Consider the following 20,156-nt stretch of genomic DNA (forward strand, 5'->3'; position numbering starts at 1 on the left):
ATCCTTGGGGCAGCTGGGTAGCTCAGTGGAGTGAGAGTCAGGCCTAGAGACAGGAGGTCCTAGGTTCAAACCCGGCCTCAGCCACTTCCCAGCTGTGTGACCCTGGGCAAATCACTTGACCCCCATTGCCCACCCTTACCAATCTTCCACCTATGAGACAATACACCGAAGTACAAGGGTTAAAAAAAAAAATGTTTTATTTGTATATATTATTTCATTTCAGTTTCAAAGCAAACCTATGAAGAAGAAAATAGAGGTGGTGTTATTCTCATTTTACTCAGTTATGCTAGATAAATGAAAGGTTCTTATAGAAATCAGATGTAAAACTTTTTTTGATAATAGTGTTTTTATAACTCTGTCAGGAATTATGTTTATATTATCTAAATCCTTCCTCTTCTAGCTTTCTTATCTTTTCTTTAGAAAAAAAGAAAAGCAAATAATTTCAATAAGGACATGTCATTGAAAAATAGCAGTACACATCAAACAATAGAAAAACCAACTGTCTCATCTCTATCTTGTGCTTCCTGCTCTACCCCTACCCCACACACACTTCAGCAAACAGATATGAGAAGCATACATTGCAGCTCAAGAATGACCATTAAAGACAGCATCAGTTTTTGGTACATGATATTCTAACAGGTCTAGAAGTCTGTTTCTCTGGAAGAAGAACTAGAATGCTGAACAGTTGTGCATTCAAGTCCTGTGTCTTAAGTTTTGAATGAAGATGAAGTTTTCTCTCAATATCTTTATCAACTGTTGTGAATGGACTAGGTTATAAAATCTGGAACTAGTCTTTCTAAGTGTGACGTAGTCTGAACTCTGAGAGTGTAAAGTCTTTTTCTTCTCCGCTCCTAGCTCTTTTTTAAACCCCTACATTTTGTCTTAAAATAGATACTAAGAATCTGTTCCAAGACAGAGGAACGGTAAAGGTTAAGCAAGTAGGGTTAAGTGATAGCTCAAGGTAATAAATGGGTCAAGGGGCCTTATGCTAGTAATAAGGCTAGCAGGAGGATGGTGCTAGTTGGAAGGATGGAGTGAGCTGTACCCAGGCTGGGCTTGAAACTTGTTTATAAATGTAACAAGGAACCAACCCAGGAAACTGAGTGTCAAGTGAAACTCTCACTACTAGACACCAGGCTCCTTTAAGATATCAGGTTACCAGCCCCTTCCCTGCTGAGGAAGCAGCTTCCTATTGGTGAATGACAAGAAGTGGATGTTGAACTTCCTGCCCTTCAGCAATGGAGTTTGTTCCAGCTGAAACTGCTCAGAACCCTTCCAGTTGTCTGACCCAGCTTGGCCTTAGATCAGGGGTTGGCAACTGCATGGCTCTCGAGCCATATTCTGGCTCTTTTGAGGGCCAGATACGGCTCTTTCTGCAGGAGCCATAAAGTCAATTTTTTTTCAGGCGCTGTTACAGGAGGGCTCACTGTGAGCACTGTACAGCTCTCACGAAATTACATTTTAAAAAAATGTGCCGTTTATGCCTCTCATGGCCAAAAAGGTTGCCGACCCCTGTCTTAGATGGTAGGCAAATAACCACAGAATTCTCTGGTTAAGGCTAAGGGATTTATTGACAACAGAGTGAAGGGGACAAGGCAGTGGAAAGAGGGTTAGGAAGTCCTGAGATCTAAGGATGAAAAGTTTATCTGACTAAGGTTGCTAATAGGTCTTGTCTGGATGGTCTTCTGCTGACCCAGGGCAGGTAGCTTTGGGTCAGAGTGATGTGGTCTCTGGATAATAAATAAAGTTGACCTTGTCTAAAGGATTTGCCAGTTGTGCTAATAGTATTGGTAAATTGTTCTGCAGGACTGGTTTAAACACCTACTCTATTCTAGGCCTAAGCTACCCACCACCTAAGCTACTAACACTAAGCTACATTCTCACTCCCACCACCCTGGGCTCCAGGGGGTAAGGGAAAAGTGAGTGATCAGGGGAGGAGCCAGGGAAGAAAAAACCCAGCACTGGGTCTCCAGGGCTTTATATACCCTTGGCTCAACTGGCAGTTGGTGCTTTACCCTATGTCTCATGCCACCATCAACACTCCAACCAGGACAACTGACAGGTTGCCCCAGGCCAACATGGCAAAATTATTAATCCTATATTACAAGATGCCCTTTTGTCTTTTGGAAATTTGCACCTTGCAACATTTCCAGATTCCTATGTTACTAAACTACACTAAAGAATTCTACACTTACACTTAAAACTAAACTAAAACTATTCCCCTTAATCCCTTCAAGTATTTCCAAAACAATAAAAGGTTCTAACTCCTATTCTTAAGCTATTACTAATATGAGCTAAGATAGGTTATAGGGAAGAGTAAAGGAAAGAAATGGGGATTAAGTTTTACAAAAATTTGAACAGAAAGGAAAAAACAAGATTAAACACAAATCATCAACAGAACAGTTTTGAACCATGACTTTAGCTAAAATATAAACTTAAGTAATGAACTCTATGAAATTTTCTATCTTCATGAATAACAAAAGGTAACAACTAAGGAAAAGTTTTCTCTAACAACTTTCTAAAAGAAACAAATACAAACTTTCTAAGTGTTAGTATGTTATGATGTTAATACTCTTATACCTATGTTAGAAAGTTGGTAGATAAGTAAACATAATATTAGCTAAATGCCTTTCACTTAAACTAGATTTTAAACTATGTACAGTATTTTACAAGGAAAAAATTCTGACCCTAATCTATCTTATCCAAAGCTAACTATTCTTTCCCTGTGTGTTAGTACAAACTATCCCTAAGGGTCAATAAATAAACCAATACATGTATACATTCTTTAGATTGTAATGTCAGATGGTTTTGAGTAGAAGGTGTCTGAACCAAAGTAAGAGAAAACTCCAAGCTAAGGCAGACAACCCTTCACATTTATGTGTGAATTGCTATTATTTACATATGTGCATGTGAAGTTTTAAAAGTGTTCTATGTGTTGGGGCAGCTGGGTAGCTCAGTGGATTGAGAGCCAGGCCTAGAGACGGGAGGTCCTAGGTTCAAATCTGGCCTCAGAAACTTCCCAGCTGTGTGTCCTTGGGCAAGTCACTTGACCCCCATTGCCTACCCTTACCACTCTTCCACCAAGGAACTAATACACAGAAGTTAAGGGTTTAAAAATATATATTAAAAAAAAAAGTGTTCTATGTGTTGACAATTGTGACCTAACCATGTGGTGAAGTGTTACATACTTACTCCTGTAGTAATCTTCCGCTAATACCATGTGCTGTTGGAATGGAATTCTAAGGTGTTTTGATTGCAGTGAGAATTCTGTGGGTATGTAAGATGTGCTCTTCAAACCTTTGCTTCCAACACTGATCAGATGAACTCCTCTTCATAGCACTATTGTAAAAGACACACTGGTTGTGTAGTCAGGTCAAAGCTGTCGTTGTAGTCCTCAATATTGATGTCCTGGCTATGATCTGCGAAGTCAGCAGCGTCTCTGTTGTGATGTTCAATGGTACCACATGCGCTTGTCAACTTGAACTGGAACTATTGTGCAGTTGTGTTGATTTGTGTTGTGACAAATTTTGTGTGTCTATAAAACTTTTGATGAATTTTCTTCTTTTCTTGATGTAATTAAACTAAGTCAATCAAAGTTCATTATGTTATTTATGATTTTATCAATTAGTCTTTGATGTCATTTTCTAGATCTTGAATTGATTGAAGTTCTTATACTATTTCTTCTTCTGTAACTGATTCTTTTTCTCTACTATGATACTATGATAGTTTATGAATGTTTCTTCTGGGTGATTGTAATTGGATATTAAATAATTATGTTGATGGTGACGTAACATTTTGCCTCTTCTTGACTCTTGTCTTGATCTGGGCTCATATGTAAACTGCTGGAAAGCTATATAATCTGATCTTTTGGCTACATTTTTAAGATGTTTTGTTTCTTGGCTGGTTTATTGGTGCTAATTGGTCTTCGTGCTGTATTGTGACTGGGTCTTAATGTTGGGACATATCTTTAGCTGGCTTGACATGCGTGACATGGAACCATGGATCCCTCCTCTTAATTTTGATTGTACTAGGGGTTGTTAGGATTATTTGTAATGGTCCAAGCCACTGAGGTTCTAATACAGACTTCCTATTAAAGTTTCTTATGTATACATAATCTCCAGGTTGAAAACTGTGAATATTGAAATCAAAAGGTACTCTTTGCTGTATCAAAGCCAACTTGTGAGGTTGATCTAGGCATTCTTTGAGCAACTTAATGTGCTCATAGAATTTGCATTCCATACCCAGATGTGATATTATGGATGCTTTGATTTTCCATGGTAAGGTGGATGTCCACATAACATCTCAAAAGGTGACAAATGAGTAATGCTATTGGGCTGGCGCCTAAGATGGAATAATGCTGAAGATAACGCATCTGACCATTTCAAGTGTGATTCAGCACAAATTTTAGTCATTAGGGTCATCAAATTCTATTCACGCGTTCAATCTATCCGCTCTATTGGGGCCTGTATACGGAATGCAGATGTTGTTTTATCCCTAGGGATTCATACACACTGGTTAAAATACAATGTGTGAAGTGTGAACCACTGTCAGACACAATAGGTAGTGCAGGGGTCAGCAACGTATGGCTCTCGAGCCATATCTGGCTCTTTTGAGGGCCAGATATGGCTCTTTCTGTAGGAGCCATAAAGTCCATTTTTTTTCAGGAGCTGTTACAGGAGCACGCACTGTAAGCACTGTACAGCTCTCACGAAATTACATTTTTAAAAATGTGGCGTTTATGGCTCTCACAGCCAAAAAGGTTGCCGATCCCTGATGTAGTGGAATAGAGAACCTTGGAATTAGCTCCCTCAGCAAAACCTTCACTACAAAAGCTGATGTATTGCATCTGGCTGGAAAAGCTTCTGGCCATTTTGTTAATCAATCAACCATTACTAATGCATACCTGTAGCCCTGAAACCTTGGCATGGTTATGTACTCGATTTGTATGCACTCAAAGGGTGTATATGCCAATGGTTTGCCACCTAAACTATGGACCTTAGTAATAGCTTGGTTCATATATCCCTTTTGCATTCCAATACCTGAGGATATAGTCTGCCAGGCCCAGACTCCCATAATGCCCCTTTTGATATAAAGCATTGACAAAAGTAAAATACATGGATCCAGGCAACATAACATTTGCTCCCAGACAAACTCCATTAGCTAAGTATGCACCATGATGTTTTTTTCCAATCCTTCACTTCCTTTGAGGAGTAGGCATTTTTCAGATCAACTTCATCCACCAAAGATAAGTTCAGGACTGAAATTGGTCCATACCTCGCCCCGAATTTGGCTGTGATGTCTGCTCTTCTATTCCCTGATTTTGCTGCCCCTCGTAGCTTGCTATGGCTTTTGCAATGAATTACTGAAACTTGGGACGGTAACTGGAGCGCTTGTAATAGCTCGCTTATTAGATTGCCATACGCTATTTGCTTGCCATTTGAAGTTATGAAGCCTGTTTTTCCAGAGTTCCCCAGAATGATGTGCCACTCCAAAAGCATACTTAAAGTCTGTATAAATGTTGACTCTTATTTTTGGCTACCTGGAGGGCATGAATCAAACCCAATAACTCTGCCTCTTGAGCACTCACGGTAGATGGAAGGGATGAGGCTGTCACTACTGCTGCACCGGTAAATCTATGATTGTCTACTAAGTATGAAGACCCATCTGTAAAGAGTGTCAATTCAGGATTATCCATGGGTGTATCAGGTAAGTCATCCCTAGTCTTGCGCACGATGTCAAATGCATCTTTACAGATGTGTAGACTTTCTCCTCCCAGAGATATGGAATCAGAGTTGCAGGATTTAAACTTTTGCACCCGTGAAATGTGATGTTCTCATTAGCCAAAAGGATTACTTGCTATTGAGATAAGCTTCGGGAAGTGAAAGCTTGGAGAGTAGTAATCCGTAGAGTAGATTCCACTTCCTGTAGGGGAAAATACTCTCAGCTCACCCCCTAATACCAAGGAATCTGATTTTCTGACTATGATGGCTACAGCAGCAATAGCTCTCAAACAACTTGGCATTCCACAAACGACCAGATCTAGCTTTGAGCTATAGTATGCCACAGGTTGTCTTGAGGGTATTCCCAAATGATTGTGTGAGAACACTGGAAGCTATCCCTTTATCCTCATGGACATAGAGTAGGAAATGTTTGTCATGGTTAGGGATGCCTAGGGCCAGCACTGATAGAGTTAACTCGATGGCATGCATATGCTCCTTGGTTAATTTCAACAGCTCTGGAACTTCCTTCCTGGTTAGCTCTATCAGAGGTTTAGCATTGAGAGCATAACCTGAAATCCAATTTCTACAGAAGCTCATTACTCCTTTAATTGCCCTGAGCTGCCTCTTGGTCTTTGGCAATCTCAACTTCTGTATGTCCTGTGTTCTCTTCTGGGAAATGCTCCTGGTGCACTTTTCTAAAATGAACCCCAAATACTTGACTTGGGTCTTTACCCAATGAAGTTTGGGTTTTGACACCTTATGTCCCTGTTTGCCTAGCTCTTTGAGCAAGTGCACAGTCCTTTTGACAGATGTCAGCTGATAGTGACATTAATAGGATGTCATCAACATAGTGCACCATCTTGCTAACGACTCGAGGTCTCTCTGCAAGGCTTGGCAGAAGACTGAGGCCAAATCCAAGAATCCTTGTGGGAGCCTTGTCCACAAGACAAATTTGCCTTGCCATGTAAAGGCGAATAGCTGTTGGCTGTCTCTATGCAGAGGAACAGAAAAATATGCTGAACAGAGATTGATGACTGTGAACCAAGCAGCTGTGTTTGGTATGGCTGTTAAGATCTGAGATGGACTAGGAACCACAGCATACGTTTTCTTCACATGGTTATTAACAGCTCTTAGATCTTGTACAAATCGCCACTGAGTCTTCCCATCAGGAGTTAATTTGGCTTTCTTCACAGCATGATAGAGCTGTTATACTGTGAGAAGCCATATCTTAAAATCCCTTGTAATAAACTCTCTATGATGGGTTTCACTCCCTCGATAGCATCCTTGCTCAACTTAAACTGAGGAATTCATGGTGGTAATCTTTCCTATGCTTCTATTCTCATTGGCTCAGCAGACAAGATTCTGCCCACATCATTTGAATTTTTAGCCCATACATAGTCTGGTATGTCATCAGGAACCTGATAAATACTGTCATTTTGATGGTGTGTTGGTTCCTCACTGCATGGGTCTAAAAACAAAATGGGATGATGTTTCAGAGATCTCTTTTTAAGTAAATGAAGATAGATCTACCCATCCGGTTGGCATCGGATGGTAGCAGTTAATTTACAAAAAAGATCCCTCTCGACTAGATTGGAAGGACACAATGGCATCAACAAAAAAGTGTGCTCAAGAGTTATAGAGGGCCAAGTTTTACCATTTTGGCCTTGAGCTTTGGGACTCGCTGTGCTAGCCCCAAAGCACCTCTCACTCTCAAACTGCCCTGATATTTGCTTCCTTCCGGAGCCTGACAAGAGAACAGAAATTATAGCCCCAGTGTCCAGGAGTGCATCATAAATGAACCCCCCCCCCCAATTTCCAGGCTAACCAAGGGTTCCCTGTGGCTACTGGACTTAACTGGGACTAAGGGTAATAGAGAATCCTCAGTAGATTGCATGTATTCACTTTGGATCCAGTCTTGCGTATGATCTTGCACAAGCACTTCCTCAAGTCTTGTGTTGTCACTGTGAGATAAAACAGAAACTTCTGCAGCACGATCAGAAATTTTGTGTCTAGGAGAGTCACTGTAGAATGTTAGACTAGGAAGGAGCTGGCATCTCTCCCCTCAGCAGTGTGAGAAACCTCGGAATTCTGAGAAGCAAACTGACTTAAGGCTAGAGCAGTGGAAATATCACTACTCCTAACTCCTTCTCTGTTGTTTTCAGCTTTACAGTCTTCAAGTGTAGAAATTTTCCATCATTGTGTTAGGGAATGTTTGGTAGGTATTTTGTATTCCCTTCCACACTTCTGGTTCATCTCCCAACTCAAAGACTGTTTGGAGTTCACTATGCAGCCCTGCTGTCAGTGACTGAAGGTGGGTCTTGATTGGCCTCAGCCCCTGAACAGGTTTCTGTGATGTTACTACTGAATTCATTAGTTACATGAGATAACAGATTAAGATTCTCTCTCCCCAGCCTCCAAGTGAAATTTGGTAGCTAAGGGATTGAGAAAACTAACCAATGAACTCTCTGTATTACTGCTCTCACTCAGTAACACAGTGCCCTGCTCTTCAAAAGTAAAGCCTCTCTCAAAATTCCGTTTGGCTGGCTCTTTAGTCACATCTTGGTTTTTTATGTCTTGAGCAAATGAATGGTATAGAATATTGAGACATAACTCCTTTAGGGTTACAAATTATATTTCTTCACGAATACATTATAAATCCCTATTACTTTCTTCTTTATCCAAGCTATGCTGTTGTCTTAAACTTGGAATAAAGACAAGAGTTTGAGATTTCGATGACTCCAAGCAAGATTGCAATGCTCCTGGAGATACATATTCTTGCATAGTCCTTTCGCTTCACATCCAGTCCTATTGAGGTGGAATATGTAAGCTGACCCCTTTTATAGTCATCCTCATCTGTCCCATGAATCTCTTTGCGCATCTGCAATATATCTACCCATTCTTGGTCTTCTGCCACAGAAATGTCATTGTTTTCTGTGCAGCTTGCTACAGACATATACTCTCCCTTGCCCAGTCTTTTGGAAATATCCATTAGTCCTAGATTCAATACACACACAGCATTTTCAATCAAGTCAGTCATTTTTGATATGGGAGCCTTGATTCATAAGCTCTTTGGAATTGCACCTTCTGCCAAATACTTCTCCATCTGATTCAATGATGGGGACTGGCTAAACTTTTTACAGGCATGTGAACAACAGGGTTCATTATGCTTTGCACTCTCTACTCTTCCAGACTAGTTGGACCATCTGGAACTGTAGTAAGTTTTCTTGGTGTTCCTATCTCTTTGGCATGAGGTATTATTGTCTTTGTCAAAGTCAATCTGTTGCCTAAATCTACATTGCCATACCACATGGCCAACTCTTCGGCATGGGTAGCACCTCCAAGAAGAATTTTTAGGATTGTAATTGCTAGAAGGTTGCTTGGATTGACTATGCCCCCTACTGGCCTGGAGGGTGAAGTTCTTTATCTCCTGAATTTCTTTGTCCTTTCTAGCCTGTTTGAGTTGTTTCTTAAAATCAGCTATAATAGAATCCTTCTCAGAGTCACTTTGCCTAGCCGCTCTAACATCTCTTTGCTTAGAATCATGAACATAGGACACATGTTGACAAACCTCCTCTAGAGACAATGTCTCCCACCTGGGGACAGCTCTGCCTAAAATATGATTGAAAAGGCAGTGAAGCACCTTTCACAAACTGCCTCCTAATAATGTGATCTACTGTCTCTGGGGCTTGGACATCTCTCAAACCTAGGACTGTTTCAGCTGACTTTATGACCTTATCCAGGAAGTTACTGGGATGTTCTTCTTCCCCTTGTTTGAGCTTCTCAAACTTCAACCACAAATTGGGACACTTGGCATGTAGACGCATTGCCTCAAGCAAGTCTGTTCTACTTTGGACTAGATACCTCATGTTGGCATAGGACATTAACTCTAGGTCATGGTGAACAGTAGGCCAGGCAGTCAAATTTGGGTTCGTCCTTGTCTCATTTAAAAAATTTTCCTTTTCTGAAGGTGAATGAAATTACCCCAGGAGAAACTCCCTGTCATCAAAACTTGGGTCGAATAAAGTAAACGCCCTTTTAATTTCCTTGATGGACTTAAAAGGCAAAATGTAGAATTTAGGAAGACGCCTATGGAGAACCTCTAGGTCACTGAGTGTAAATGCCTTGTACAATTTGACATACACAATGCCCTCCCCCGGCTGTAAAATAGTCCTACTGACTATTTTAGGTCAGTATTTAGGGAGGACAGGGACGGTGGTTTCAGTCCCTGTGGCTTTGTCATGAGTAGTCTTATCACTTGTTGTCACTTTGTTACTAGCCTTTGTCACTGACCCAAAATGTTTGGATTCTATTATCTTCAATTGGAGAATTGTGTGGTCATCTAGATCCTTCCCTTCCCTTATTTGTTTGACAACTTGGACCAGCAGTTTCATTTCCTCAAGAACTTCCTGGGATATAGAGTCATTTGTACTCATTGTAGCATGAGTTCAAATGAAAAAGCAGCCAGAGATGGGAACAAAACTCACTTTTCTAACAGCCTTAAAACTTTGAGATATTGCAAAAATAATTGCAATGGCAGTAGGGATGAAGCAAATAAACTCAGCTAAAGTCATAGCACACCATCTATAATAGTTGTATAGTTGTAACATATGTAGAATAAATTGGGGGACCTTCTTAAACCAAAAATCAATCGCTCCCTGTGTCACTGTCCAAACAAGCAGGGAGAAGCTACTAAAGATGAAGACCATCCTATCTAAAGCCATTGTAAAAAATACTGATTCCTATAGGCTCTTTGCCTAAACTGTGCTCGCCAACTGTAATAAATGGGTCGGGGCCTTATGCTAGTAATAAGGCTAGCAGGAGGATGGTGCTAGTTGGAAGGATGGAGTGAGCTGTACCCAGGCTGGGCTTGAAACTTGTTTATAAATGTAACAAGGAACCAACCCAGGAAACTGAGTGTCAAGTGAAACTCTCACTACTAGACACCAGGCTCCTTTAAGATATCAGGTTACGGGGGCAGCTGGGTAGCTCAGTGGATTGGGAGTCAGGCCTAGAGACAGGAGGTCCTAGGTTCAAATCTGACCTCAGACACTTCCCAGCTGTGTGACCCTGGGCAAGTCACTTGACCCTCATTGCCTACCCTTACCACTCTTCTGCCTTGGAGCCAATACACAGTATTGACTTCAAGATGGAAGGTAAGGGTTTAAAAAAAAAAAAAAAAGATATCAGGTTACCAGCCCTTTCCCTGCTGAGGAAAAAGCTTCCTATTGGTGAATGACAGGAAGTGGATGTTGAACTTCCTGCCCTTCAGCAATGGAGTTTGTTCCAGCTGAAACTGCTCAGAACCCTTCTAGTTGCCTGACGTAGCTTGGCCTTAGATGGTAGGCAAATAATCATAGAATTCTCTGGTTAAGGCTAAGGGATTTATTGACAACAGAGTGAAGGGGACAAGGCAGTGGAAAGAGGGTTAGGAAGTACTAAGATCTGAAAAGTTTATCTGACTAAGGTTGCTAATAGGTCTTGTCTGGATGGTCTTCTGCTGACCCAGGGCAGGCAGCCTTGGGTCAGAGTGATGTGATCTCTGGATAATAAATAAAGTTGATCTTGACTAAAGGATTTGCCAGTTGTGCTAATAGTATTGGTAAATTGTTCTGCAGGACTGGTTTAAACACCTACTCTATTCTAGGCCTAAGCTACCCACGTTCTCACTCCCAACACCCTGGGGCCCCAGGGGGTAAGGGATAAGTGAGTGATCAGGGGAGGAGTCAGGGAAGAAAAAACCCAGCACTGGGTCTCCAGGGCTTTATATACCCTTGGCTCAACTGGCAGTTGGTGCTTTGCCCTATGTCTCATGCCACCATCAACATTCCAACCAGGACAATTGACAGGTTGCCCCAGTCCAACATGGCAAAGTTATTAATCCTATATATCCTATATTATCCTAGAAAGTCTTTGAAGCCAGATTTGAACTGAGGACCTCCCATCTCTAGTCTTGGCTCTTTCTCCACTGAGCTCTCTAGTTGCCCCTTTCTTCCCACTTCTTTAGGCTGAATGCCAGAACTGTTCCAACATTTAAATTAAAAGCAAACTTGAGTCTCATGTGCACCTTAATCTGGTTATACCGTTGATAGAGGCACACTGCTACATAAGTTGCATGTGTCAAATATATTAGCAGCATTGCTACTGAACCTGAGCCCACAAAAGCATACAGATGCTTACTACATAGGTGTTATCTGACTTCATATACTTCCTAGCTGTGTGACCATGGGCAAGTTACTTAGCCCCATTTGCCTAGCCCTTGCCTTTCTCAGACTTGTTACTAAGGCAGAAGATAAGGATTTTTTAAAAAAAGTGTTATATTATCATGTATTAAAAAAACAAAAACCAATCAAAATAATTTTCCTATATGAAGAAAATCTTTCCTTAGATCAAACATCAGCCTTAGAAACATCTAAAAATTCTTTCTATGGTCTCTTCTAAGATCACTTTAAATAAATACAACAGTATCAAATCACAAGAGGATCTAACAGTTAAAAAGTTAAATCTTTATTGGACTAGACTATATTAGCCATTCGCAACTTTACTATAACATAAAAAAAAGACTATGCCTTAAAATCAGGAGTCTTCCATGAAAATGCTAAAAATGGCATGAAGAAGGCAAGTAGCCAAAATTTCAAAGTTTTCAATCAATAATTGGAAACCATTAGCATTTTTCAGATGCCAAATGCAGAACAGGGAAGCAGATTAAAACTATCAGTTGTCTTTTAGCTTGACACTATTAATGAAGACAGAATGTTTTGGAGACCCTCACCTCTGGTTTCTCAGGCAGAGGCTCATGCTGCAAGATCTTCAGTGCCTTTGCAGCTGCATCATGTTTCGCTGCCTGCCTTGTTCGTCCTTTCCCATTAAACTGTTGTCCACCAATGGAAAGTTCAACTTGATAAAGTAAAGGTGGGACAGGAAATGGGTAAAAGTACCTAAAGAAAAAAATAATCCGGAAATGGGTATAGGAGGAAGCAATAAGAGTTACATTTTTGAGATTTCTATTTGATTTATATCTAGGAAAATGAAATTAAAAATATTGCATTCTTCAGAGTTTCTCTAAGGCCATCAACCTGTTAAATAAGTAACAAGGACTTTACATGGGTAAAATAAAAGACTCTTGAAAGTTTATGGTGAAGGGGAAGCTCACTGGCTCAGTGGATAGAGAGCAAGGCCTGAAGATGAGAGGTCCTGGCTTCAAATCTGCCTCCAGACACTTTAGCTATAAGACCCTGGACAAGTCACTTAACTCCAACTGTCTAGCCCATACTGCTCTTCTAACTTGAAACTGACAATTGTATTCATTCTAAGAGAGAAGACTGGGTTGTTTGTTTGTTTTTTTATTTTTTTAAACCCTTAACTTCTGTGTATTGGCTCCTAGGTGAAAGAGTGGTAAGGGTGGGCAATGGGGGTCAAGTGACTTGCCCAGGGTCACACAGCTGGGAAGTGTCTGAGGCCAGATTTGAACCTAGGACCTCCTGTCTCTAGGCCTGACTCTCAATCCACTGAGCTACCCAGCTTGCCCCCATGAGACTGGGGTTTTTTAAAAAGAAGAAATTTAAGATGAGGCAGAATCAGTAGGTAGTATGAAGAGTGAGGAACTCAAGTCTAAAGCTCCTTGGAATTCACTAATTGGTTAACAATTTACTATGAAACAATGAAAAATGTTGACCTCTATTTATCAATCCTCAATGTTTGAGGATTTAGTTACCTGAGACAAAAAAAAAAACAAACAAACCCAACTACTATATGTTCCCCTGTTCTCAACTACTGAACTAGTCCTGACAAGTACTAAATTTATTTTTAATCTTAGGATCACAGGCCCAAAGATACAGGGCTAGAAGGAATCTCAAAGGGTATATAATCCATACTTCAGAGGCTATTTAATCCCACTCCCTCTCTCTTTCTCTCTTTTTTTTTAAACAGATAGAGAAAATTGAGGTCCAAGGAGGTGAATGTGACTTGCCCACAGTCGTACATATAGTAAGAATCAAAAACTAAATTTGAACCAAATCTTCTGACTCCAGAATCCATGCTCTTTCCACTGTAGTATGCTGCGCTTTGAAGCCATCTGGTGTTATAAAAATATGGGGCTAAGAGTAATACCTACCTCACATGTTGCTGTGAGAATTAATGTGAAACACTCTGGAAATGGTAAACATAAGCCATAATTACCTTAGAACAATTTTAGGGGAACCTAATCTCTATAATTCTCTATTCATCACTAGATGTTAGTTTTAGGAACCATCCTTTAAATTGGCTGAGCCTGAATGGTGGCTGAACTACTGGTTGCTACTTAAACTTAATGTTACTGGCTGAATCAAGCAGGAACTGATACTGCTTTTTGTTGACAACTGGAAATTTTTAAAGCCAGTCATTTTTATCTTAAGTTAACATTTAAATTACTTCCTGCACCCTAAGGCATACCATTTAGAAATCAGAATGTGAGTAATAAATAATGATTAAAGATTTAGTAAAATGCTAAGAACTTCTGGAGTTTGTTGAGACAGTCTTCAAATGTGATTTATGGTCATGAAAGTCAGGCATGATGGTGGTGAGCTTTATACAGACTACTTGGGGCACACATGCTCTTTGCAAAGCCAGCTTCTGTAAGAGTGACAAGACATAATTGCAAAAGCATGCAGATAAGAGATTTCAATACAGGCAGGCCTGGGAAGGGCCAAAGCAATACCTGCTGCCTCATATAAAGGGTTATTTTTATTTTTGAGGATATAGTATAAATGCTTTATCTAAAGAAACATACCGTGGGGGATAGGCACCTCCTCTCATATTATAGTTATAGGTGGACTGCATCCTTGTGTAGGGATCAACAGGCTTGTACATTGGTTTTTTCCCAAGTTTCATGCAAAGTGCATTTAGTTCCACTGTTGGGGTTACACTGTCTGTAATACAAAACACCAAGAATTATTTTTCTCAACTTTAGAATAACTTCATTTTATGTCATGAAGAATGGCATGCTATATGATAATTAGATTCTTGATATAAGGTACAATACTTCAATCATAGTTACTTCAAGCCAGGAAACAGAACAACCATACTGTGATTTCTCTATACATATGGAGTTAATATCAGAAAACTTTTATTAGTATATTAGCAGTTTAATGTAAATTGCCTCCCAATTTGAAAAATTATTGACAGGTATATAGGGCTAGATATTAGGCGTTTAAGTTCTACTGCAAGTCAAATTGCATTATGAAATATAGTATCTTAGGCTTTTTCCTCATAATAACCTAAAATCTTTCATTTCTATCCATCATTCTTCCCTCTAGACCAGTGATGGGCAAACTTTTTAAAGAGGGGGCCAAAGGAAAGGAAATGCTCATCTGTCAATCTGTTTCTAAGGCAACTCTTTCGAAGTTTCATTGTATTGTATCCTACTCACTGTATTCGTCAAATTAGGAATAACGTCCCGCAGCCAGATAGAACATTTCAGGGGGCTGCATCTGGCCCACCTACAGCAGTAGTTTGCCTATTGCTGCTCTAGAACAAGCAAAATAAGTTTAGTCTCTCTCTACAGAGATCTGAGGACAGCCATTAGATCCCCCATATTCTCTTGTCTCAATGCTAAACATTACCTGCCATGTGTCTTAAATAAGTGCGCATAGAGCAGTTTCAAGGTCCCCTCACCAGCCTGGTCACCCTCCCCTCAACACATTCCAGTTTGACCAAATTCTACCTAAATATCAAATCTAAAAAAAAATACATTATTCCAGATGTGAATCTGAGTAACACTTAGTATAGAATGACTATTCCTTTTTTGTTCTGATACCAAATGTTTATTAGTAAATCCTAAGATTAAATTTGTTTTTTTTTAACTCCCAAGAACTGTCTGAATTACTTTGTGAATTCTAATGGAAATATTATTGTTTACAATAATGGAGTTGACTAGACCTTGGAAGGATGTTTGTTATACAGAGATTTGCATTTTCTGCCTTACAGTATCTGGCTTACAGTATTCCCATTCTGAGAAAGAAGAAAAGTTCTATCCACTTTTTTTGTACAACAGAGATGCATATAATTTTAGTCAATATCAGCATTATTATCTTTAGAAATATACACTATTCTTTTTCCAAAATATTTTTCTTTTTCCAAGTTTATAAATTGCTGAATAGTTATCAAAGAAAAAAAGCTTTAGACATTAAAAATCAGTATTTAAATCATAATTTAAGAAGAGCGATTTGACATTAGCCACAGAAAAACACCACCAATGGCAAACATGCATAAAAAAATTCAAATCTTCATCAGATGTGCTGAAAATAAGAATGAAAATTATGCAACTACTGACTTCAAGAGGTAATGCCAATTTCAAACACAAACCCAAATTTAATAACAATTTCTTTTGGCTTTGGAAGCAGCTAAATAGCTAAGCACCCTCCCCCTCCTTTCCTGAACCCCAGTAGATTACTTTGTGATTCATGCAAGTCTTGCTTGTTTGAAAAATATGGATACATTTAACTATATCAAACCATTAGAACATACTATGATATGAAAAAAATCAATTAGCAGGAAGAATACAGGATTCAAAGAATTAAAAAATAATACTTACAAGCTTCCCTGAATTAGTTTCTGTGTGCAAGAAATCTGAATGGATTTGATGAACTCAGGTTTATGTATTACTAGTTAGCTAATATACTCATGTACCATGTATAAGAGGCCTCTAGACTAAGATTAATGTTTCCTAAATGTGAGGTTTGCCATTGACAGTGTATAATCCATGCTTTCGAGATCGTTAGTTAAGCAATATTCATATACATACTAAATGGGTACCTCTAGACACACTTTTGAAAGGAACCTGTCTTGGCCCACGCATAATACCTGGATTCCTTCCTTCGTTACGAATAGGGCGGGCAGTTGGTTTAGGAAATTTTGTTCCCTCCAAAGCTTTGGCAGCAGCTGAGTGTTGGGCTTTTTTAATACTAGTTCCTTCAGCTTCCCAGTGCTGGTCTCCAAGTGTCAGCTGCACTGTAAACACCTACACACGAAAATGGTGAGTTCTCAGTCCTTGATGTCTGATACAATTTTGAACATATCACCTGGACTTTACTGTCATAGCCAAAAGGACCATGAATTTTTCCATATATCCTTTTCCCCCAACCCATTTATTTTTTAAGGAAAAAAAAAATCAGTCTAATGCCATGGAAAAAGAACTATGCTCTTGAAAGCTGGATGTAAGTAAAAGATAGGAAAAAAAAAAGATAAAAGTACTCTCCCATGGATTTAAATCTTAAACCCTGATTATTTAGAAGACATCAATCTTATGAATAGGTTCTTCTAATCACCTATCATGGCATGTAATTTTTTAACTTTATTTAGACCCAGTTATCTCGAACAATAAGAAAATGTTTTGTTTTGATGCTATAATGTTCATTGACCTTGGCCTGAAAATATTACCCCATCAGGACCAGGGCTTAAGTTAATCTGGTAACAAATTATAAAATTTGCCTAATATTTTCTTTAAAGACTCAGCATAAAAAAACGGTAGCATCTACAAGTAGGCTGGGTTTTCACAATATTCAGATGCACCGTACGCGAAGTTCTCTCTTAAGGCCATGACAACTTTAATTTTGAGTAAGTACTGAAACTGTTCACCCTATCCTCTGCATCTATATGCTACCATGGTAGCAAGTTTCCTTCCTCCTTTTTAAGTGCAAAACGAATCCCATCATGCATACCCATTCTTTCAAAAAAGGTGATACTATTAATTTCATCACTAAATTTTACGTAATGTTCAAAAACTTGTCATGAATACTTCAGAATTTAACAACAACAATAAAAAATATTTTCTGATTTTTTTTCATCCCACAACTACAAAAATAAAAAACCCTCTTGCCTAAAATAGGTTTTAAGGGGCAATGCCAGTTCTAGTGTGTTAAAAACATAAAAACTGGTAGGCCTAAGGGGGTGGGGGCAACTTGCCTTCATTGTTGATTTTTCTTGCAGGTCTTAACTTCAGGATTCCCTCAGTGCAGAGCTTCCACTACCAGGGGAAAAAAATTAAAGAATCCTTCACCCCCCTTGAAACATCAGGTGTCTCCTATATATTTGCTGCAGTTCCTGAGGTTAATAATCATTTAAGTGCCAACAGCATATACTCATAATCCAAGCTGGCCTGGCAAGGCAAATAGCAGCAATCTGCAACAGCTATGAAATCCCAGGGTCATTTTGGTGATCCTTGCATGGAAAGGCATTGAAGGGGTAAGGACTAAAAAGAAAAGTTAATCTCATTAATAGTCTCATCTCTCTCCAGGACTTCCCCATCCAGCGCTGCTTCCATTCTGTTGGATTCTGTTGTGTTATTACACAGATAGTTTCATCCTTGTGGTATTTCATAGCTAGTGCTGGTAGTGAATTGAAGTTTAAATCTCACTTTTGATAGAGTTAAAAGAACCTAAAACTCACTGGCCCTATTAAGGGCAAAGGCAAAAACACCAAACTGTTAGAGCAGACCTGAAAGACTGGGTGTCCAAAGAATCATGTGTCTTAAATCTCTTAACCAAGAATGTCCCAAAGGGTCTTTGCCCATTAACAATGGACCTCTGTCTTTTTGACAACATACATAGTATCTCCCCTCCCCGCCACCCTGCCAAAATAAGCAAAGTAGTTAATAAAGGGAATCCCAAAGTTAAAGTCTGCAAAGAAAAATCCTGTAGGAGAGACATTAGTTATATAAGCTATCTGCCTTTCAAATATGAAGATTAAAAAACAAAATTATGCCCAAATATAGTGACTTTATAGAAAGTATAGATTTCCATTTTGCTTAAATGGGAAATTCTTTAGACCTGTTGTTGACAAATACCAAGAAAACACCAAACTTCAATGATAAAATGATCTATTTGAAGTTCTGCATGTCAAGGAAATGAGGCACAGAGAGGTTAAATAACTTGCCCTAAATTATTTCCACTTGGTTGAAAAGACTAATAGCAGAAAACCGGTGACTCAATTCTTTATCCTCTTGTTCACTGTCTCCAAATGCTAAGGCCACAGAAATACATAGATGCGCAGAAGTTTGGAGTCCACATAATTTACACAAACTCTGAGCCAAGTTACAAGATTAAAATACTGGTAGATAGCTATAACAATGAATGAAAATTCAAAAGATGGTCAACTTTCCATTATTTGTGGAAATAGGGACGACATGGATACCTAAAATCCACAGATAATCCAAAATACTAATTTTGCCAACTAGTTTCACCATTCTTCTTCAAAGTTTTTACCAGAGGTATCACCTGTTAAACGAAACTGCATTCTTCATTATCTCCCCTCCCTGCCTATGGTGCAAGTGCTAATGAGAAGTGACATGACCAAGAGGCAGGCACAGTAATAGCAAGAGGAGGAGAGACAAAGGGCCGGGATAATCCACACTGCAAACATTGATTGCCCTTAGATAAAAAGTAGTTATAGGTATTCAGAAACCTAACCACAAAAAGTTTATTAATTGAAACTTTAAAAAAGCCAAATGGTTCCAATCCCTCAATCAAGTATACATTTCCTCTGGCCCAACTCTGCAAGGATGAAAAAGAAAGAAACTTGTCAAAAACCCATCTAAGAAACTGCTTTATTACTTCAGTGTCGTCGACACCCTCTTAACAGCTTGAAAATACTCTTGTTTCACAACACCACTTACAATAGTAAGAGAAAACATTCCTGGTGGTTATTAATGCACAAGCAGTATGGACAATATTTACCTTAGAGTGAGCTGGACCTTGCTCACTCAAAAGCTTATACTCAGGCTGAATCTTGTTGAAACGGGCTAACTCATTCACAAGACACATTGGGGTTTTCTCTTTGGGGTTTGCCATGTTAGAAGGAACTGAAAAATAATGTAAGAGCATTGAAGTCAACTGCTGGTATGTAAGAATGATGCTTTCCCAGGGATATGAAAATCAAGGGAAAGCAAATTGAAGTTGAGTATTTACAGATGAAGCAATGTAAAACCATAGGCCCTACAGAGACATGTGGCTACTGAAGAGACCTCTGTTGTCTTTTCTGAAACAGTTAAAGATAGTTGATCTAGAAGATGTATCTCCAAAGGAGAGAGAATAGGAGTTAATAGAATAACTAAAGCACGCAGCAAGCAAGACATAGGATCAGCCATTGTAACCAAACAATGGAAGAATAAAAGGAAGTCTTTTTAGCAAAGACTCACTACTCAGTGCATCACCTATTCTGTTGTTTTGTGACACGCAACCTCTAAATCAGCACTGTGCTTGCCATTTTCCAGAAAGTTATCATTCTAGGGGCACTTCCTGATTTCCTCCCCCCAAAGGCTGCTACCCACAGATTCTATAACTAATATTGATAATTATATTAAGTGACACAGCCAGGGCTTGAGGAGTATATGAAGTTAACGAGATTCAGGCACAAGAATATGTCAGAAGAGAGAGCGAAAGATGCCAGAGGCATGAAATCCTTTGC

At 39.3% G+C, this 20,156-nt stretch overlaps 1 protein-coding gene across 3 annotated transcripts in view; it reads right to left on the reverse strand.

Annotated features, from left to right (window-relative positions):
- STAU1 (staufen double-stranded RNA binding protein 1) overlaps positions 1-20,156 on the reverse strand; it is an 81,933-nt gene that overhangs the window by 36,839 nt on the left and 24,938 nt on the right. For 2 of the 3 annotated variants that reach the window (XM_044663815.1, XM_044663816.1), the window contains exons 4-7: positions 19,427-19,551; positions 16,509-16,713; positions 14,485-14,623; positions 12,490-12,655 (exon numbers count right to left, since the gene is read on the reverse strand). In XM_044663815.1, the coding sequence (XP_044519750.1) occupies positions 12,490-12,655; positions 14,485-14,623; positions 16,509-16,713; positions 19,427-19,551 (635 nt within the window). The remainder of the gene's footprint in view (positions 1-12,489; positions 12,656-14,484; positions 14,624-16,508; positions 16,714-19,426; positions 19,552-20,156) is intronic. The other variant, XM_044663817.1, reaches the window with a different exon arrangement.

Source organism: Gracilinanus agilis, chromosome 2, assembly GCF_016433145.1.
Source record: "Gracilinanus agilis isolate LMUSP501 chromosome 2, AgileGrace, whole genome shotgun sequence".
Classification (NCBI taxonomy): Eukaryota; Metazoa; Chordata; class Mammalia; order Didelphimorphia; family Didelphidae; genus Gracilinanus; species Gracilinanus agilis.